This window comes from Babylonia areolata, chromosome 1, assembly GCF_041734735.1.
Source record: "Babylonia areolata isolate BAREFJ2019XMU chromosome 1, ASM4173473v1, whole genome shotgun sequence".
Taxonomy (NCBI): Eukaryota; Metazoa; Mollusca; class Gastropoda; order Neogastropoda; family Buccinidae; genus Babylonia; species Babylonia areolata.
Genome location: NC_134876.1, coordinates 53,412,438 through 53,435,908, shown reverse-complemented (window position 1 = coordinate 53,435,908; position 23,471 = coordinate 53,412,438). Strand labels below are relative to the sequence as shown.

The 23,471-nt window shown below is 41.9% G+C and overlaps 1 protein-coding gene across 4 annotated transcripts in view; it reads right to left on the bottom strand.

Moving 5' to 3' along the window:
- LOC143284023 (oxysterol-binding protein-related protein 3-like) overlaps positions 1–23,471 on the bottom strand; it is a 90,037-nt gene that overhangs the window by 9,638 nt on the left and 56,928 nt on the right. For 3 of the 4 annotated variants that reach the window (XM_076590576.1, XM_076590586.1, XM_076590596.1), the window contains exons 9-23: positions 22,256–22,366; positions 18,866–19,070; positions 16,964–17,100; positions 14,569–14,691; positions 13,751–13,855; positions 10,960–11,032; positions 9,367–9,542; positions 8,527–8,601; positions 7,339–7,476; positions 6,050–6,113; positions 5,517–5,595; positions 3,799–3,934; positions 1,947–2,094; positions 1,447–1,573; positions 270–392 (exon numbers count right to left, since the gene is read on the bottom strand). In XM_076590576.1, coding sequence (XP_076446691.1) covers positions 270–392; positions 1,447–1,573; positions 1,947–2,094; positions 3,799–3,934; positions 5,517–5,595; positions 6,050–6,113; positions 7,339–7,476; positions 8,527–8,601; positions 9,367–9,542; positions 10,960–11,032; positions 13,751–13,855; positions 14,569–14,691; positions 16,964–17,100; positions 18,866–19,070; positions 22,256–22,366 — 1,820 coding nt within the window. The remainder of the gene's footprint in view (positions 1–269; positions 393–1,446; positions 1,574–1,946; positions 2,095–3,798; positions 3,935–5,516; positions 5,596–6,049; positions 6,114–7,338; positions 7,477–8,526; positions 8,602–9,366; positions 9,543–10,959; positions 11,033–13,750; positions 13,856–14,568; positions 14,692–16,963; positions 17,101–18,865; positions 19,071–22,255; positions 22,367–23,471) is intronic. The other variant, XM_076590606.1, reaches the window with a different exon arrangement.

Sequence of the window (23,471 nt, the reverse complement as noted above, 5' to 3'; positions counted from 1 at the left end):
TCTGTGTGTGTGTGTGTATGTGTGTGTGTGTGCATGCAGGCATGCATGTGTGTGAGTATTCCTGCGTATGAAATCTGGCATAAATGTATGTACGTAGATATGCATACGCATGAGTGTGTGTGCGCAATATGCGCCAGCAACAATATATGCCTGGCAACGACATATGCTAAAACAGGGCCTACTAGTAGGTTCAGAGCCAACCAATCCCACACAGGCATTAGGCTCCAAACGGGGGTTTGAACCCACCACCCCTGACGACTGACACTGACCTAAACCACAAGGGAGACTGGTCATGGCCCAGCTCCTCAGCTTTCTTGCGTCGCTCTCTCTGGTGGTTCTCCAGGCGGTTCTTCTCCGCTTCCGCCTCCTGGATCCGCCCTTCCTCCATGGCCCTGCGCACACACACACACACACACACACACACACACTTCAGATGTCACTCTGCACCCCACCCTTACATTTCCCACTTTCACATAGAGTGGTCACCCTTACACACCCTAACACACACACACACACACACACAAACACACTTCACAAGTCACCCACTGCCCACACCTTCACATACAATTATCACTCACACACACACACACACACACACACACACACACACATACTTCGCAAGTCCCACCCATTGCCCACCCTTACATTTTACACTTCCACATAGATTGGTCACTCACACACACTTCACAAGTCACCCCATTCCCCACTCGTACATTTCACACTTTCATATAGAGTGACTACTTATATACACAAACTAACAGTAATACACACACTTCAAAATTAACCCATTCCCCACCCTCACAGTTTACACTTTCACATAGAGTGATCACTCACATACACACACTAGCACACACACACACACACACACACACACACACACACACTTCACAAGTCACCCATTCCCTACCCTTACATTTTACACAGCATTCACATTACTCACACATTGAGACACCCCCCAAATCACTAACACACACTCCCCTAACACAAACACACACTTAACACTCTGCACCCTTACATCTTACACAGCATTCACATTTCCCACACACTGATCACTCACACACTCCCAATCCCTAACACTAACTCACACACTTCACACATCAGCCACTCTGTATATCCACTCTTATATTTTACACAGCATTCACATTACCCACACACTAAGAGATCACTCACACACACACACACACACATCAACAGTGACAGCTACAGCTACAGTGACAGAGACAGCCACAGTGCGGCAGCAACAGTGACAGACAGCAAAAGTCACAGAAACAGTGACAGAGACAGCAACAGTGACAGCAACAATGACAGCGACAGCAAGTGACAGCAACAATGACAGCGACAGCGACAGCAACAGCAACAGTGACAGTAGCAGAAACAGCAACATCAACAGTGGCAGCGACAGAGACAGCAACAGTGACAACGACAGCGACAGCGACAGTCCAGCACCTCTGGTCAGGGCGGAAGCGGGTGTCAGTGGAGGGCAGGAAGCGGGACTGCTCCATGTCCAGTTCGTTCAGCTCCATGGCGAAGCGGGTGAACCCGTAGTACAGCTCATGGTCCTCTGGCATGGCCCCTGAAACACAAGGCATTGCATGCAAGTTTTCCTTGAAAGACCATCTCTTTTACTGCATGCTACAATGATATGTTTTCAGTTCTCTACAAGGCATGGCATGTGGATGTTCCATTTGAACACATCTCTATTACTGCACATCATTCTTTTAGAACTCATCTCCATTACTGCATGTCAGAGTGGTATGTTTTTAGTACTGTACCAGGCAGAATGTGAATTTTCTTTAAAAAGATTAAAGGTATTAGCCTTCTAAGGTATCAGCCTGCCTCCCTCCCTCCCTCCCTCCCTCTCTCTCTTTCTCACACACACACACACACACACACACACAGAGTTCCCCCTCACATACAAAAACAGCACAACACTAAATGTTTCATACCTGGCCGCCATATACACCTGGCGGAGGAGGCGTGTCCACAGAAGAAAGCTTCGTTCCACTTGCCAAACAGGTTGTGCACCAGCTTGCCTTCCGACGTCTGTATGCTGCCGTACACCTCGTAGCGCTTGGAAGAGTAACTGTTGGACCCCTGTCACAGCAGTACTGAAGTTGTTAGGCGTGAGCGGGGACACTGCCACTGTGTGACTTGTGTATGACTTGTGATTAATGAATGTGAGGTTTATGCCAGTTCCTGGAGACAATGCCAATGAGTAACGTGTGTAGAAAAGTTGTGATTAATGAATGAGAGGTTTATGTAAACTGCACGAGATAATACCACTGAGTAACTTGTTCATGACTGAGATTAATGATTATGAGATTTATGCCACTTGCGGGAGGCACTGCCACAGAGTAACTTGTGTACTATTGTGATTAATGCCAGGTTTATGCCAGTCACTTGAGAAAATACTGCTGAGTAACTTGTGCATGACTGTGATTAATGAATGTCAAGTTTATACCAATTGTAGGAGACACTGCCACTGAATAACTTGTGTATGACTGTAATTAATGAATGTGAGGATCGTGCCACTTGCAGGAGACAACACCACTGAGTCACTTGTGTATCACTGTGATTAATGAATATGAAGTTTAAGCCACTTGCGGGAGACAATACCACTAACCCGAGTATGAATGTGAGGTTTATGCCAAATGCTGGAGACACTACCACTGAGTAACTTGTGTATGACTGTGATTAACTCACTCAGTACGGCCAGTCCTCTCTTCTCCTCTACACAGACCCCTCGGATGTCCAGTGCGTGTCTGAATGAACCAACCTTTAGCTTCCGTCGTCAGAATTGTGGTATTCTTTGTCAACATTCACCTCTTCAGGATAAGAGCCTTCCGCTTGCAATATTTTGATGATGGTAATTGGGGTGAAACACTGTTAACGTCGTCTCTTTCGCCGTTCGTATGGAGAGAGTTAATGAATGTGAGGTTTTATGCCACTTGTGGGAGTGATAACCTAGAGGTAACATGTCCGCCTAGGAAGCGAGAGAATCTGAGTGCGCTAGTTCAAATCACGGCTCAGCCACCGATATTTTCTCCCCCTCCACTAGACCTTGAGTGGTGGTATGGATGCTGGTCATTCAGATGAGATGATAAACTGAGGTCCCGTGTGCAACATGCACTTAGCGCACGTAAAAGAAACCAACAAAGAAAGCAACAAAAGGGTTGTTCCTGGCAAAATTCTGTAGAAAAATCCACTTCGATAGAAAAACAAATAAAACTGCACGCAGGAAAAATACACAAAAATGGGTGGCACTGTAGTGTCGCGACACGCTCTCCCTGGGGAGAGCAGCCCAAATTTCACACAGAGAAATTTGTTGTGACAAAAAAAGAAATACAAATACAAATACAATACCACTGAGTAGCGTGTTCATATGACTGGGATCAATGAATATGAGGTTTACACCAACTGCAGGAGACACAGCCACCAAGTAACTTGTGTATGAACGTGATCAATGAATTTGAGGTTTATGCCACTTGTGGGAGACAATACCACTGACTAACTAATGTATGACTATCATTATTAAATGTCATGCTTAAACCAACTTTAAGGGAAAACTTTTCTTGGCTGCCTCATCATCTTCAGCACCGTTTTCAGTGGCATCACACTCCCTCCCCCTCCTCCAACACACACACACACACACATCCACAAAGCAACAGAGTACATAGGTGAACTGGGAACAGGTGAAATGCGATCACCAAATCAGAAACAGGTAAATCAGGATGACACCGACACACTACAAGTCAAGTGCCCAACAGCAATGATTCAAAGTCCTTCAAGCCAACTGACCTTAGTGAAGGTCAGTTTGCAGACGATGTTGCCATTGGTGATGGTCATCTCCCCATACTGGTCTGCCCAGCGCTGACCGCCCAGCAAGTTGTGCACACACGTGGTCACTTTGTTCCACTTGTAGTGGTCATTGTACCTGACACATTACATACACACATTCATACTCTATTCAGGTTGGGGTTTTTTATAATTAAAAAGAGGGACATTTCTGGATTCCCGATTCTGTACCCTTCATTCAGAGTAAAAATCTAAGCAATACTGGCTTCAAGTATGAGCCCTTGACTTGAATAAGAATGATAACTATTTGTTTACCATGGAGAGCCGCGTCATTGACCGCTTGGGGACCGCACAGCCGAATGGATTGAACGAGAGTCACTGATGTCTAGTGCCTGGGCCCTTCTGCCTTGATCTCTCTGTCCTTATTCTTTCTTTAACCTCCTATCCCTCTTTTTAGAAGCAATATGTATGTGTATGTATATGCGTATGTATATGTGTGTGTGTATGTGTGTGTATGTATGTGTATATATATGTGTGTATGTATACACACATATATATTTTTTTTTTTTTTTTTTTTTTTTTTTTAATGTGTGCGTGTGTGTGTATGTGTGTGTGTGTGAAATGAAATGAAATGAAATTATGGTGCTTAGAGCCTCGCCGACCACTAAGGCCATCTCAAGGCTATCGCCGCGTTAATAACTACTACAAGGATAAAAAAACAAAAAATTAAAACGAGTCACCACTTCAAACTTTCCACTCCAAAGTTTAAAAAAACTTCCATAGTTTAAAACCTTCAAATCTGGTTTAAAATGTTCACTTCTTTTAAGAAGTCCATCAGCGCCCACGGAGGGACATCACGAAACAAAGTCTTCAAAGAAACCTCCGTGTATTGTCTGTGTCTAACGTCATGCAGATCCCAACAGTCAAGAAGCACTTGTTTCATGGTGAGAGGCTCATCACAGGGAATACATCGAGGGGCCTCTTCCCCCCTCAACAAGTAAGAATGAGTAAAAAAAAGTGTGCCCCGCACGCAGTCTGCACAGCACAGACTCCTCCTTTCTGTTCTTCACCCCCAAAGGGAGGGTCTCTTTTAGATCTGGACGGATCTGGAAGAGCTTGTTGTCCGTCTGGGTGTTCCACTCCTCTTGCCAAAGATCCTTAACAGAAGTGTTCACCTTCCGCTTCATGTCTGTGTATGGTACAAAGGATCTGGATAATTCTTTCTTTACAGCGTTCCTGGCCAGCAGGTCCGCCCTTTCGTTACCGTGTGTGTGAGAGAGAGTATGTATTGCACTGAATGGTGATCAGCAAGTGTTTAGTGTGCATGGTCCATCAAAACAGAAAGTAGTGAGATGTCATCACCCATTTCTCACATAGGCTTTCCTATCCACACTGTCCTCTTTTCATCCTTGACAACGGGCCTATGGTTCGAAACGTCGTATCCCACTAAACAAAGAGGATTCATCTACCACCAAAAAGGTTTTGTTTTGTTTTTTATATAAACTTTAGTTTTTTGTTTTGAAGAATCCTGCAGTCAATTTTGTCTTCTTCTTCCCTTATTTGTTTACCTTTTCAGTACCTACCACAACCTAAGTTGGCAGAACTGACCAACTGAACAAAATCTGCTTCCGCTTTTCTTCTGATTTAAACATTCTGCCACTCTGCTCCAATTCATAACTGATCAGTTGCCCTGTTGAAAGAGGAGGAAGATGAGCACTCACTTTGGCAAGACAACGTTCACCAGACCCAGGGGCTGGATCTCCATGGACTTTCCCCAGAACTTGGTTTTGATCCGCATGTCTGTAACAATGGGGCATTCATTTTGTCATCACTCATGTTACGCAAACAACGCTGTGTTTGTCTAACCATATCAATAGGAACGTGTTTTTTTTCATGCGTGTGTATGTGTTACTGTAGCATGTATCTGTGTGTTTGTGTGCATGTGTGTATATGCATATGTATATATATGTGTAAATACAGCTTGATACTATGTACTGTATGCAAACTATGTACTGTATTCATGGACTACACCAGTGATTTCCATCAAATACATCTGTGCACATGGACATACACAATTTGCCAAGTTTTGAGAGCTCATGTTTGTGTACATGACACACGCACACCACCATGCCATGTCATAACCCCCTCCACAAACACCGACACGCACATGCACAAACACACACATATACATGTAACCATACAAACACGCACATGCACACACACACACACACAAACATAATTATTATGCACACACCTTGCCAGAATTTGAAGTTCCGTGAATCTGCATAGCATGCTGATATGGGTGGATGATGGCTCACCTGTCACATGATCAGCACATTGCATGATTCATTACCCATCACATGATTCATGACACTTTACATGAATCATTACACATTATGTCACATGAATTGTTACACATTACATCACAAATTGTACACATTACATCACATGAACCTTTAGTCATTGCAGCACATGATTCAAACATTACATCACATGATTCATATCACATTACACCACATGAAGCTTTACACATTACATCACATGATTTATTACACATTGTATCACATGAATTATTACAAATCACATCACATGAATCGTTACACATTACATCATGTGAAGCATTACACATCAAATAAACTGTTACACATCACAGGAATCATTATATATACACACCATCAATCATTACACACTGCATCACAATAATTGTAACAATATCACATGATTCAATACACATTACAATACATGAATTGTTACACATTACATCACATGAACCATCACACATTACATCACAAGACCCAACACACAACAGAAAGAAATATGAAAAAAATCTCTTACTACTTTTTCCTTTTAAAACATTCAGTGTGCTTTTTTTTTACTTTCTTTCTTTCTTTTTTTGGGGTGGGTGGGGCTGGGGGAGGGGGGTGCGTATTACATGTTCACACCTAGTGACATCATCAAGTGCCACTCCCCCCAATTCACCCCTACAGGCTTGTCCCTCTGCAATGTCAGTGCCAGAAGTCCACAGATAACTATCGCAATAAGAGATCGACACAGGACACTGTCTGCCTGGTTTCTGAGCAGTGGTATTCAAAAAGTGCTCGATCCCCTTTAACATAAGCGTACGCTTGGCCCTTTCCTCACGACAACAGCTGCATGCACAGTTGTGGAACCAGACTCAATGTTCCTTTCCAGGGAGGATTTTTTCTACAATTTTGCCCCTTTTGCTGCTGTGAGCTGTTCACATGCACTGAGTCCATTCTGTACACAGGACTTCATCCAGAAAAAAAAGCTAGCACCCAGACCACCACTAAGTCTGGTGGAGGGGGGAGTTAAAAAAAACCCAAGCAAGTGGGACTTGAACCAAAGACCACTCGCTTCGAAGTCTGGCACATCACCACTAAATCACAGCTGCACACATCCCCGCTAGTTTCAGTTTCTCCAAGGTGTCAAAGCATGCAGAATGATCCATATATGCTACACCACATCTCCTTCCCCCCAAAAAAGAAAAAAAAAAGTGCGAGCAACTCTGAAATGACAACCCACCTGTTCTGCCACAAATCTCCATCCCTTGTCTTCACGGATACACTCGTAGGTCTCCCCCAGCAGTGGGTTGAAGGGCTTGTGGCCCTCACGGTAGTAGGAGCTGGCGTAGCTGCTCACCGCAAACGCTGCCACGTAAATCTGAAAGGAGGAGCATGCCATGAGTCACCGGCACTTAAAGCAGACTGACGCCATACTAAAAATTTTCTTCTTCGTTTCTGGGCTGCAACTCCCACGTTCACTTGTATGTACACGAATGGGCTTTTACGTGTATGACTCTTTTTACCCCGCCATGTAGGGAGCCACACTCCGTTTTCGGGGGTGTGCATGCTGGGTATGTTCTTGTTTCCATAACCCACCGAATGCTGACATGGATTACAGGATCTTTAACATGCGTATTTTATCTTCTGCTTGCGTATATGTACGAAGGGGGTTCAGGCACAAGCAGGTCTACACAAATGTTGACCTGGGAGATCGGAAAAATCTCCACCCTTTACCCACCAGGTGCTGACAGGTTCAAACCTGGGACCCTCAGATTGAAAGTCCAACGCTTTAACCACTCGGCTATTGCGCCCGTCATACTAAAAATCAAATCATATCATATTCATTGCCAAACTGACCACAAAGGGGCCATTTCAGGGCTGATTGCCCAGCAGTTTTTTTAAACCAATTGAAGAGAACCCAAAACAGGTCATTCAAAATCACATTAAAAGACCAATTTTACCCACATCTCACTTAGTCCATGTACAATTTAAAGCAAGTGAAATATATTGAAAATATCCAGCGGATCCATATTGCCATCAATCAAAGTGAAATGCACCCCCCCACCCACCCCCACCCCCACCCCCACCTCAGTTACTGTGAACACCAACCACATGAACATGAGTCTATGATAAAAAAAAAAATAATAATAATAATAAAATAAAAATAAAAAAAGATCATGCATACTGCTCATTTTGCTCTTTCATTTTTTTTTTTTAAACAAATTTTGCACACGCAACCCCCACCCACCCACCTCCCACATGCACACAAAGGTTGATTATATAACTCTCTTCAAATACATGAACTACACTCAAAACAGGGAGAAAACAAAAAAATCAGGAATTAAATCACACTCAGTGAATCATAAAAATGTGGAAACGAAGGCAAGGAGTAGTGAGCGTAAAGCTGTACACACAATACAATACTGACCATGCGTTCAAAGGGGTCATCGTACTCAGCAGCCTTGTCCAGCAGTTCACTGTACTCCAGCTCCTCACACAGCCGCTGTCATACACACACACACGCACACACGCACACACACACACACACACACACACACAATTTTCAGACTATACAGGTACCAGCTTTTACAGTTTCTGCAACATCACTCAAACGAACCTTGTGATGTCTGTGCACATTCATAGAAAAAGTATTTTCAATCTGATCAAGTGATAAACTCCTGATCTTGTTCGGCACTCATATTGGGACATTATTATGGATAATATAACAGACATTATCATCCATTTGTTCTTAGTAGAATTTATTCAAATCAGGCTTCGCACGTGACTCAAACTGGACATGGACAGAAGTACATCAAAATAAAGGTAATGGTACACTTATATACTGCTTTCAAACCTCTCAAAGTGCTTTAAAATAACACATCAGTCAGATAACACACACACACACACACACACACACACACACACACACACACACACACACACACACACACACACACACACACACACACACACAAACACACATCCAAGCTTGCAAACAGAAAACAAAAAGAAACAAACACGTATGGAAGAAAAGGATGTGGATACAAAAGAATAAAGATACGAAATGGAGTGCCTTAATTATGCACACACTGGTTGAAAAGGAATGCATTTTCTAGATCTGTTTTATAGGATGTGCGTGAAGGCCTGAAAAAGGCAGCGAATTCCAGGTTCATACAGCTTATGAACTGAAAACTCTCTGGTCTTGTTTCACTCTGTCGAATGTGAGACTGCATTCATGGTGCGCGTCTGGCTACAGGCAAGGTCTCACCTGCAGCATACTGAGAGGCTCGTTGAGGGTGACAGGCATGGAGATTTTGGTGAGGTCTTTGCCGATGTTGCGGTACAGCAGGTTCCACATGCTGATGTCCGGCGTCTCTGGTTTGGGCACGGGCAGCTTGCTGCGTCGACCCGTGGCCCTCAGCTCTCGGGTCGGCTCCTCTGTCACTGTGGACAGCGTGGCAGTGTGGTGTGGTGTGGTGGGGTGTGGTGTGGTGTGGAGAGGTGTGGAGAGGTGTGGTGGGGTGTTGTGTGGTGCGGTGGGATGGGATGTGTTATGGTGTCGTGTGGTGGGATGTGTTATGGTGTGGTGTGGCAGGGTGTGGTGTGGCGGTATGGTGGTGTGTGGTGTGGTGTGGTGTGGTGGTATGATGTGGTGTGGTGTGGTGTGGTGGGGTGTGGTGTGGTGTGGTGGTATGATGTGGTGTGGTGTGGTGGGGTGTGGTGTGGTGTGGAGAGGTGTGGAGAGGTGTGGTGGGGTGTGGTGTGGTGCGGTGGGATGGGATGTGTTATGGTGTCGTGTGGTAGGGCGTGGTGTGGTGGTATGGTGGTGTGGTGTGGTGAGTCATGGTGTGGTGTGGTGTGGTGAGGTGTGTCATGGTGTGGTGTGGTGTGGTGTGGTGAGGTGTGTCACGGTGTGGTGTGGTGTGGGGTATGGTGGGGTGTGGTGGGGTATGGTGGGTGGGGTATGGTGGGGTGTGGTGGGGTATGGTGGGGTGTGGTGAGGTGTGGTGTGGTGTGCTGTTTCATCGTGTGGTGTGGTGTGTCATGGTGTGGTGTGGTGAGTGTGTCATGGTGTGGTAAGGTGTGGTGTGGTGTGCTGTTTCATCGTGTGGTGTGGTGTGTCATGGTGTGGTGTGGTGAGGTGTGTCATGGTGTGGTGTGGTGAGTGTGTCATGGAGTGGTGTGGTGAGGTGTGTCATGGTGTGGTAAGGTGTGGTGTGGTGTGGTGTGCTGTGATGTGGTGTGATGAGGTGTGTCGTGGTGTGGTGTGTCATGGTGTGGTGTGGTGATGTGCTTTGCTGTGCTGTGCTGTGTCATTGTGTGGTGTGGTCAGGTATGTCATGGTATGGTGTGGCATGGTGTGGTGTGTTGTGGTGTGATGTGATGTGGTGTGGTGTGATGTGGTGCGGTGTGATTGTGTTGTGCTGTGATGTGGTGTGCTTGTGTTGTGCTGTGATGTGGTAAGTTGGGTTGGGTTGTAGTGTGGTGTGGTCTGGTGGTGTTGTGTTGGTCTTGGATTGGGTTGGGTTGGTGTTGTGTCTTGTACTGCATTGCACTGCACTGCACTGTATTGTACTGCACTGCACTGAACTGTACTGTATTATACTGTGCTGTACTGCACTGTATTGTATTGAACTGTACTTTACTGTGTTACTGATATTTTCCTTGTACATTTCTCTTTTATCCACACATACCCACACACTCACTCAAACCCACCCACAAACCCATGAACACACGCATGCACACACACACACACACTACATTACATCATCTGAAAGAAAAGACATTAAAAAAAAAAAGAAGAAGAAGAAAGTAAAAAAATGAATAAATAAAAAAAATCCCTGCTGCTGCTCACACTCACCGCTGACCCCCACAGTGTAATCAGTGTCGTTACCCTCCTCCGATATGTCACTAGACGCCTCATCATCAGAGGGCTGCACAAACACGTAGTCGATGCTCAGCGCTGGAAACCTCAGATTGCTCAACACAAACATCGTCACTCACTCTTCCCACACCACAACCCTGAAACGTTTTTTGTTCTCAGTGACAAGGATTCAAGCGTTCTGTTGTTACTCAAGGTCCACAGATGGGTCACACACTCTCCAAACTCAACTCTAAAACGTGTTTGTTCTCTGTGACAAACTTCAAGCGATCTGTTGGGGATTTCAGTTCACAGACAGGTAACACACTCTCCCAACTCAACCCTGAAATGATTTTGTTCTTTGTGACAAACTTCAAGTGTTCGCTTGTAACTCAAAGTCATAAGACAGAAAGCAGGCAGGCAACAGTTTCCAGTGTGCTCTCTGAGGTCTGAGGATGGAGGATAGTATTTACACCTCTGATGCTTGTCTTCAAATTATACAACAAGGTTTTCTGGCTTCATGGTTCCTAACACGTAATCAAGAAAGAAGTGATTTAGTTCAATGTTTTTTTCATTTTTTTCTTTTGGGGGGAAGAAAAACTAAGACAGCCAGCTGCTCTTTTTACTGCTTGAATTAAAGCTGTACATACAGAAGGCTGTCAATACACTCAATAAATGCACAGCTGGAGCACCCATTGCTTCAGTTTCATTACAGCTGTCACCACAGCAAACATTTGTTTCAACAAAACTTGTCCAACATTCAAAACCTGTATGCAAATGGAGACTGTTCACAAGCCATGCCAAAGATAAACACACTCTTCAATAAAATGTCAGTCCTGAGCGCCAGTACAAGTCTGCACCCAATATGAAGCTGAACTTCTCTACCAACAGTTCAACTGAAGTGAAAACAACAGACACACAACAGGGTTCTGCCACCTGGCTGCACACGCCTGGCTTTTTAAACACACCTGTGATGACGTCAGCAGCAAACAGCGCGGCCTGCCTGACAGACACTGATCCTCCACTGATGCAGTGGTTCTGATTCTACTGAATTAGCACAGATTTACTGCTTCACATCAGTCACAATGGGGACAAGAGAGAGAAGCTTTTAGAACCATGTGACTGCTAGACAGGACCAAGTGAATGGTAGGGAGTTTTTTTGGGGGTTTTTTTTTTTGGGTTTTTTTTTTTGTGCTGCCCCATCATCAGCACTGTATAAGTGGCATTACTCCCATGCCGCTGATTCTGAGTCCATTAACACCTAAGCAGGAAACCACCTACAAAGCCTCCTACTGATGATGACAGTTGCAGAGCCAGACTGAGTGAAGGCTCTCACATGACGATGTATCCCCAGCTTTACCCCTTAACTGCTGAACCGTGAAAGAAAAAAGATCAGTGTGTCACGAGTCTGAAGTGCAGTTACTACTGTTTGTGTGCTTATCAATGATGTTATTGATTTTGCTGAGCTAAAAGTAATACCATATCAAAAAAGTAAATGCCATTTCATGTGGAAGAAGTCCAAATCATAAATGGTGACTTATATGTTAACCTGTAAACTCTGTCTTATCTGAGTGAGGTGGCAACCCTTCACTGACAAGAACATTTGTGAGCAGAAGTCAAAGGGTTAATCTCTTTCATTTCCCTGCAGTTTTAAGGATGCTGAATATGACATTGGGGGGTCAACATCAAAGACACTTCAACACAGCTCCTGGAACAAGTGGTATCACTCTGAACCACCTGGTGATTTTAAGTAACTAGACAAATAACTTGAATAACTAATAACTGGCAATTTCTCCAGATTATTCATTGGATGAATGATCCACTCTTAATGTTGCCAGATGCCCAGGATCATGATGGTTTCTTTTCTTTTCATTTTTTTTTTCCAATTATCAGGTTATAATATGTTGAATAGCATGCAACTTAGGAGAAAAAAAAATGACATGACTGATTTGATGACAAAAGCTCAGTCAACCTCTCCCAGATACCATCCCTCTTTCCAGCACACCATTCTCAACAAATAACTTGTTGGTTTTTTTAGCCAGCCTCCTCCACATCCGGGTGTTAATCTGAAAATCAATAGTTGGAGCTGATTACAGCTGTCTCATACGTGAGGAGAAGTAATCGGCTTGCGCAACAGTGCCAGCAGTGTCTGTGAATTTGTGGGGACAAGAATAGAACAGGTGCACATGTTGTCTGACATGCACGTGCGTATCCACGCTATTTTTCTATACCTGTTGTATGACCGGTTTTTCTCCTGTCTCATTGTGGCCAGCTGTCCAGAGACATTTTGCACGTGTTTGCTTGTGTGAATACATGTGTGTGTATGTGCTTCTGAGTGTGCCTCTGTGTGTGTGTGTGTGTGTGTGTGTGTGTGTACATGCCTGTGTGCATGAGTACAATCTGCAACTCTTTGCACACAAGTTTGAACAGATATGCGTGCATAAAGTGTGTATGTATGTGTGTGTGTGTATGTGTGATGGTGTTTGTTTGCACCTGTAACCCTGAGCATTTCACTGCTTTTCCTTTTACAAACTGATGGCTGTAAGGGTCTCATTATGATGTTCTTAATCTGCCAGGTTTGGTCATATTAACACTTCTTCAGTTCTAGTTGCTAGGAATATAAAATGACAACATTAAAATCAAACACACACACACACACACACACACACACACACACACACATAGAGGACTCCAGAAAGACTCATTTTGTTCAAAAGCATACACATGAAACCAAAACGTAAGCCACAAAATCTATCTTAAAAAATTACAACATACCATGAAACTCACTCACCTCAGAGGAGTACTCAGAGATGTTTTCAAAGTTCTCCTCCGCATCGTAGTACTCCGACAGTGAGAAGCTCTCCCCTGACACAGACTGGGCTAGGTGGACACGTTCCTGCCAATACAGCACACCACTCAACTCTACACAGTGCAGAATTCTTTCAGAAACACACACGTGTGTATGCATGCAAGCACAAACATATATATATATCATTATATATTAGATTTACAGCCTTCTCAAGCAGTCCTAAATCTAAATGGAACCGCACAGCATCATCTTCATCACCCCCATCATCATTCATCATGATGGGCGCCAACAGCTGAATGGTTAAAGCGTTGGACTTTCAATCTGAAGGTCCTGGGTTCGAATCTCGGTAACAGCACCTGGTGGGTAAAGGGTGGAGATTTTTCCGATCTCCCAGGTCAACATTTGTGCAGACCTGCTTGGCCTAAACACCCTTCGTGTATCTACGCAAGCAGAAGATCAAATATGCACATTAAAGATCCTGTAATCCATGTCAGCATTCGGTGGGTAATGGAAACAAAAACACACCCAGCATGCACATCCCGAAAACGGAGTATGACTGCCTACATGGCGGGGTAAATGTGGCCATACATGTAAAAGCCCACTCATGTACACACCAGTGAACGTGGGAGTTGCAGCCCATGAACAAAGAAGAAGAATAAGAATCATTCATCATCATCAAAATATAGAAAATAAAATAACCCAAATTCCTGGACACACACACACACACACAAATCAAAATAATAAAAAAGAAAGGTAGAGAGAAAGCCAAACACATGGCTGAGGCACAGAGTCCAACGTACCCTGCTGTCCAGTCGAGGGGAAGCAATGGGAGAGGTGACGGTGACAGGGGGCGTTTCAGGCACAATGGAGTCGACGTGGATCTTGGCCAGTCTGGCTCGCAAGTCGCTATTCTGACACTGTGCCTGTACCATCAACACACCTCTTTCACTTCTCTCTCTGTCTCTCCCTCCCTTTCTCTTATTTGCTTTCACCATTTTCATTTATTCTAATGTTTTGTTATGAAATGAAAGTGTGTTGACGCTGTTCTGACACTGTGCCTGTACCATCGACACAACTCTTTCACGTCTCTCTCTGTCTCTCCCTCCCTTTCTCTTATTTGCTTTCACCATTTTCATTTATTCTAATGTTTTGTTATGAAATGAAAGTGTGTTGACGCTGTTCTGATACTCTGCCTGTACCATCGACACAACTCTTTCATGTCTCTCTGTCTCTCCCTCCCTTTCTCTTATTTGCTTTCACCATTTTCATTTATTCTAATGTTTTGTTATGAAGTGAAAGTGTGTTGATGCTGTTCTGACACTCTGCCTGTACCATCGACACAACTCTTTCACGTCTCTCTCTGTCTCTCCCTCCCTTTCTCTTATTTGCTTTCACCATTTTCATTTATTCTAATGTTTTGTTATGAAATGAAAGTGTGTTGACGCTGTTCTGACACTGTGCCTGTACCATCAACACAACTCTTTTACTTCTCTCTCTCTCTCCCTCCCTTTCTCTTATCTGCTTTCACCATTTTCATTTATTCTAATGTTTTGTTATGCAATGAAAGTATGTTGACGCATTCACCCATGTCATAAGGACCTCATGGCTGATGACATTTAAGTGTCAAAGCCTCAAAGCGTCTCTCTCTCTCCCCCCCACTCTCTCCATTTCTCTCTCTCTTCCTTTCTCTTTCTCTCTGTCTCTGTCTCTCTCATAAATATAGAACAGACAAAATGACAAGAGACGCAGAGACAGAGGCACAGATCCACACAAATTGATAGTTCAGTATCCATCAAATCAAAATAAGTCACCAATGGAGCATATCAGAATAAGTCTCCACTGATGTATCATATCAGAAATGGTCACTTGTGAAGTATCATATTAAAGTTAGTCACCAATGAAATGTCCTATCAAAATATCAAAATAAGCCAACACTGAAGTATCATGAAAAAAAAAAAGGTCACTGTAGAATTATTGTATCAAAATACTTCTCCAATGAAGTATCATATCAGAATAAGTCACTGATAAAGTGTCATATCAAAGTAAGACTCCTATTAACTCATACAGTCCTGAGATCGAGCGTTGCTCTGGCATCAAAATTCATCTCCATCAAAAAAGTTTTCACATCCCTATATTGTGCATAAACCTCGAAGAAATGAAACTAATTTCCACTGTATTTCTGGATGACACATCATTTGGACCAAAATCATATTTTCTGCATTTTTTCTGCATCAGTATGGAAAGGAAGCCTGCCGAGGTTGCAAACTCCACAAGACTGATTAAGTCAAGCATCATATCAAAATCACCAATGAAGTGTCACAGTATCCGAGTATCTACCAAACTGAATGCTGATGGTGACAGGTGTTCTATACGTCGTGTTCATGATCTGTTCTTGCTTCACATCCAGCTGCTATCGGGGAAAATACCTCTTCTTTAATTCTCTTGCTTCAATGTTGTGTCACACCGCCATCAATAACACCATGTAAACTTCACTGTGCGCAGCACAAACACACACACACACATGTACATTCTAGTAAACATACAAGGAAGAGAAAATTATAAAACTGGCAGCACAAAACCTATTAACCAAATGCTTGAAGAGCAGAAGCAGATAATTCAAATAATGTTTTTTTTTAAAATTATAAACACTTTGACCTTCATTCAAAGATACAAGTGGTATGAAGAAAGACCAAATGAACAAATAAGACGATAGGTGTACTAGCTTCTGCTGTCAGATAATCATTTCATTTCATAAAAAGCCAGTCTGTCTGCTTTATCTTCTAAAATTCCAATCTGTCTGTTTTATCTCATAAAATCCAATCTGTCTGTTTTATCTCATAAAATCCAATCTGTCTGCTTTATCTTCTAAAATTCCAATCTGTCTGTTTTATCTCATAAAATCCAATCTGTCTGTTTTATCTCATAAAATCCAATCCATCTGCTTTATCTGATAAAATCAAATCTGTCTGCTTTATCTTATTAAATCCAATCTGTCTGCTTTATCTTATAAAATCCAATCTTTCTGCTTTATCTTATAAAATCCAATCTGTCTGCTTTATCTTATAAAATCCAATCTGTCTGCTTTATCTTATAAAATCCAATCTGTCTGCTTTATCATACAAAATCCAATCTGTTTTATCTCATAAAATCCAATCTTTCTGCTTCAGACGGGCACCGAGCTCCTTGCCAACTCACGTCACTAAGCGCTTGTCGCAGCACGGAGATCGTGTGCTGCATTGAAGCAGAGGCCCCACTCTCCCGTTCCAGCGAGTTCTTCAACCTCTCACGCTCCGTGAACATCATGCGTAGCATTCCCTTCAGCTGTCCATGCACTGAAGGACACAGAGACAAAGCCAGGATGGACGTGACCCAATGTGTGACCTTTCTTGTTAGACATTTAACTTGGGAGCATTTCAAACTTGGTTTTTAGGAGGCATTATTAAAGCCTGTAGCCTAATCAGTAGTTGCTACACTACATCTTGAAAAGCAAAACAAAAAGGGTGGATGCACAACGTACACATAAACCAAACATAATGCTCAGGCAAATCTAAGCTGGCATTAAACAAACATTTTAAACAGACATTAAACGGACACTGTTAGACATTTTAACTTGGGAACACTTCAAACTTGGTTTCAAGAAGGCATCAAAGCCTGAAGACTAATCTATAGTTGTTACACTTCATCTTGAAAAAAAAAAGGTGTGGATGCACAACGTACACATAAACCAAACACAATGCTCAGGCACTTCTTAAGCTGGCATTAAAAGAAGGAGTTTGTATTATACTCCATGTTTGGTGATACATATACTGTACCATGTCAAACTGATGCAAACTAGACCTATCGGTTTGCTCTGCTTGGCCACATTTTGTGCGGCTAACAGTGAAAAGACGACCCTGTCTTGCCCAGTCCGCTCTTAACCAATCAAACACCTCTAAAAGCTACAGCACTGAATCATTCCTTTGGCCAAGGCTCTCGACGCCATCTTGTCAGGTTTACACTCTGTCTCGTCTTACGCTTTTTTTGGCTATTAAGCATGTTTATTTGGCCTTATTTTGCTGCATGCAGCTTGATTTTACAGACATTTTAAACAGACTTTAAACAGACATTGTTAGACATTTGAACTTGGGAACACTTCAAACTTGGTTTCAAGGAGGCATCAAACCCTGTAGACTAATCTATAGTTGCTACACTACAGCTTGAATAAAAAAAAAAGGGGGTGTGGATGCACAACATACACATAAACCAAACATATCACTCAGGCAAATCTAAGCTGACATTAAACAGACATTAAAAGAACACTATTAGACATTTTAACTTGAAAACACTTCAAACTTGGTTTCATGAAGGCATCAAAACCTGTAGACTAATCTATAGTTGCTACACTACATCTTGAAAAAAAAAAGGTGTGGATGCACAACGTACACATGAACCAAACACAATGCTCTGGCACTCTAAGCTGGCATTAAACAGACATTAAACAGACATTGTTAGACATCTTAACTTGAAAACGCTTCAAACTTGGTTTCAAGGAAGCATCAAAGCCTGAAGACTAATCTATAGTTGTTACACTACATCTTGGAAAAAAAAAAAGGGTGAATACACGACCTACGCATAAACCAAACACACTGGTCAAGCACTTTAAAGCTGGCACAGACCATAAAATTCATGATTCTCAATCCTATAACCAACATTTTTTATTCGATTCTGACCAGTGCAGCTTTTTGAACTAATGCGGCTTCTGTGTGTGAGCCAAAAGAACTGCTGGAAATGCTGCATCACCTGACTTGAAAGCAAACATTTGGAAACATGTAATTTCCTTATTCCCCTTTCCAAAATACTCTTGTCATGTATATACATAATGAGCGACAGGCAGATATATATGTTACCAGTCTTCCTTTTACTTACACATCATATATATATATATATATATATATTCTTTAAATAAAGATCAAATGTATCTCAACACTATAAACATCCCAATACTGTTACAGGACTCTAAAACAAACCGAAAGAGATGCACGTTTTAAAACAAAAGTCTCTCTCTCTCACACACACACACACACACACACACACACACACACACACACACACACACACCATTCTGTGCGGTAGTGACGTAGCTTTCCCTCAGGCGGATCTCTTGAATGCGGTGCTCATGGGAGGGGGAGAGGGGGGAGTCAGGCTGCCAGGCCGGCTCGGGGGGATAGTTTGCAGTGTGCATCAGCAGGTTGGGGTTCGAGGCACTGGCATGCAGCCGCTCCACAGGCGGTGCACACAGCAGGTTGCTGCTGTTGTTGTTGCCCTGTTCATGGCGACACAAAGTACATGAATACATATTACACACACACACACACACACACACGTCTATCTATCTATATACAAATATAGACACACACACACACACACATCTATCTATCTATATACAAATATAGAGACACACACACACACACACACACACACACACACACACACACACACACACAAACATATCTATTAATCTGTCTATCTATCTATCTACATGTATATATGTGTGATCTATCAATCTATCTATATGTGTATATTTGTGTGTGTGTCTGTGTGTGTTTGTGTACACACACACACACACACACACATCTATCTACCTATCTACTTACATGTATGTAAATAACACACTGAGAGACAGACAGACAGAATCAGAGAGGGAGAGAAAGAGACAAAAAACAATCCCCCAAATTACAAAACATAACCTATCTGACATAACTGCTATGCACGACACATGCTCTAGAATGTTTTTTCTCCTCTTACCATGAAGGCTTCATTCTCCCAATACATGAGATTTCACAATGATCATTGCAAAGTATTTTCATACACTTCAACTGTGAAAGTATTCAAATTCAAGTACTAATGTTGTCAGATAACAATGAAACATAGGTAATTTTTGTTTATATAACAACTGCAAGAAAAGAAAAGAAAAAAACACAACTGAGAGAGAAAAAACAAAGAATAGAAGAACGGAAAAGAAAAATTTAAATTAAAAACAAAAACAAAAAAACTGAAAAAACAAAACAAAAAAAACTTGTGGTGAAGACATGTAACAATTTGGTGAGGAAATTCAGTGTTCTGAATAATTTCAATCTATGTTCTGACTGCTTGTTTATTTTCATTAGTCCCCCCCCCCCCCCCCCCCAGTAATATGATATCCAAATAATTCATGCACATAAGCTGGAACCTATACTATTTGCCATTTTCAAGACGCACAATATTCATCAAACACAAAAATGGTAAATGATACAAGAATAATATTGTTGCTAATGTTAACATACACCACTAATATAACAACACAACTCCTTGTTTGCTATCAAAGCTTTTAATTTTCCATTCCCTAACCCCCATACTCCTGACCCTCAACTGGAATTCGGTGATCATTTATGTAACTCGGCGATCACTTATGTCACCGTTTCAAATTATTTCTTCAGTCATCCATTCAGACTATTCCACCATCACACACACTATCAGTGGCATGCGACCCAATACACATTCTGCTGCCAATACACATGCCATGCCTACTGCCGCAATTTAAGCACCTCCCCGTTATAAAGGCAGCAAAGGCTGGTTTAATCAAAAGCAATGCAAATTTCGGGGGTTGATTAGTGACAGCTAGCAAAGCAAACATGTAGCAGAGTATATCATCATGTGTTATAAAACAGTGAAAAAACAAATGTGAAATATGAAATTACATTCAACACACATGACAAAAGACAAGTTTGTAAAACTAGTGCAATAAAAAACATCTCTTTGTTTCTTCCCAAATTGACTTGCACTTTTTATCTTTTTTTTTATATTTCACATGTCTTTTTTTTTTTCAACCCTACCATGAAGCATAAGTGTTTCTACTGCTGATCCTGCTACCCCCCTCACCCAACCCTCTACCCATCATCTTTCCTACCACATACTACCACCTCTATTCTTTTCCCATCGATGGAGAACATGTACACAAAAGCAGGAAGCAGAGGGCTTGTTGCATAAAGTGTGGGCAGGTCTTATGGGACAAATGTGATAAATACAGAGGAGGGATCGTAGGGTGAAGGTAAGTGCAGAACAATGAAAGTTGTTATGGTTGTCAACTGCCATACATTTAGTGAGGTGGGCAAGGTGGGGGGAGACAATGTTGGGAGGACACAGACATTGGTAGAAAATACATGAACAGGCAAACGTGTGTGTGTGTGTGTGTGCGTATGTGTGGGGGGGGGCATGTGTGTGTGTGGGCACGTGTGCATGAGTGATGAGTAAGCAAAGGTGTTCCTGCTTTCATCCATTTTTTTCAAGTTGAATATGTGGCTTACTTAAACAAATTTGATAAATCAGTTGAAATGTGGCTACTACATGTATTACAATTTCTGTGCAACTTCCATTCATTTTGCTTCCAAGAAATAAACTGTAATACACACACACACACACACAAACACACACACTGCTGCATCTAACGAGAACACTATTCTAGATTCTGTGGGTACAGTCTACATCTATCAGCCCAAACCAACTGCCAGTTTACAAGTCAACAGTAAAATATCAGTAGACATACATGTGTAATTATTTCTCCCTGGACACACACACACACACACACACACACACACACACACACACACTATCCCTCCACTGACACTATTATGCTTTTGCAATGGCTTTCTTAAGCAACCAAAATCCTGCACAATCTTTTTTTTTCTCTCCTAACACCAGAAGTTCTATATATTTTCCTTTTAACACATACTTATTTTCAACATTAATGAGTGCATGGTTTCCATATACAACACAATTGCCCTATTTTTACTTCCAAAATACAGAAAAGATTGCAGTGTCTATAAAAGAAACCCCAATCACATCAATATACCTACCAAAAGAAGCTCTGTCGGTTAATGTTATAAAGCAGCCCTTTATTAATCCAGGTTAACAGAAAATTACCCATAACTGAGCAATATGCACACAATCATTTCATGACAATATCTAAATGCTTTACAAATTTATACATTTCTATGATAAACAGCCAAGCTAACTTCAAAGTCCATCTCAAACTGCAATCATGCCTCAAAACAAAAAGATTCAATAAGAAACCAAAATTAATGACAATTTATCAAGTGGATGATTTCTCTTATACTTTCAATATAATTATTATCTTTTTAAGCTGGTTCCAATTTTTCTGGATCATGGTCTTCATAGTAGACTTTAAGAAAATTTAGCACAAGTTTATGCATATTGCTCAATTCCAGCCTAAAACTTTTCTCAAATTGATAACCAGATAGTCTAAATCATAAGCATAGTCATTGAAAACCAGTATCACTACAAAAAATAAATGTAAATCTCCCGACAATAATGTAACCACATAATCAAACAGAACTAACATAACATTTGTGTGGATAATGAATCATGATAAAACAAGGCATACCATAGGCTGTACAGAAATAAAATACATAATTAAAATATATACATAAAAAAATATCCCACTTCACTTACATTATCTCTGACACTAGAGGAGCTATTCTTTCTATCTTTGTGTTTACTGGAGCGAAGGCCAAGGCCGCGCTTCTTTCGTTCGCTACTTTCTAAACTGTGGCTGGCGGGCAGCTAGAGACAGAGAGAGAAGACACGACATGTTGTTGTGGGCATCGACAGCAAAGAGATGATGTCATCATTCATTCAACACAAAATGTAGCACAGCATATGTCACTCACAAAACAGGACACGCCCACTTTGAACTGAACTTCCTCTTCCCTCAAAGTTCCTATTCTTTCAAACACAAAAGAAAAGAAAAGAAATTTGTTTGGGTGTGGGTTTTTTTTGTTGTTGTTGGCTAAATACTTCTTTTTATACTGTACTTACATGTGGAAAAAATAACATAACGAAGAGTTTGTTGTTTCAATTATAATATACATGTGAACTACTGTAACACATGTTTTTGGTTGGTTTATAAGGAAATAAACATTTAAAATATGCTATTTGCATTCATCATTTACCTTGTTATTCTCAAACAAACAAAACTCATTCATTAAAAAAAAAAAAAAAAAATTATGATAAATCAAAAAAAGAAAGAAAATTGTATCAGAACTCTCTGTGCCTACAAAAATCAATCATCTCCCATACCTTATGACCCAATTTTCGACTTCTACACAGTCTCATCTCTGTGCTAGCATACTGCCGCTTTCTTTCAGACTGTGAGAACCAAACCAAAACTGTTTTTTCAGCACCGAGTAACGGTCGTCACCACCACCACCACCACCATCACCAGGCTTGGTTTCAAACTGGAAAGTCAAGGTTCCCTTGGCCCACACCAGGGCTTCTGATAACCCATAAATTTGAAATTGGAAAGGACACACTGCATGTTCAACAAATATGTGCCTCTTCAAAGACGGAATGTGTTGGCTGAGGACAAGAGGGAGACCTCCTCCTGGAGAAAACCCAAGCACATACCCATCTACCCATCATGGTTATGCATCATGGTCATGCAAACATATATCATACGGTGGTGTGCCGCTCGTCCTGCTTTCCACCAAACAATGACAGCACCGGGCCCTCAGTCTCAAAGGGGCCCACCCACAGTGACTGGCTGTGTGCTGGAGGTAGGTCAAGACAGCATATTCAACAACTGGATCCCTGGAGATTCTACGACTTTCTAGAATGAAAGCATAAAAAAAGAATGAAATTCCTGATTCCGAATATCAGTCTGACACAA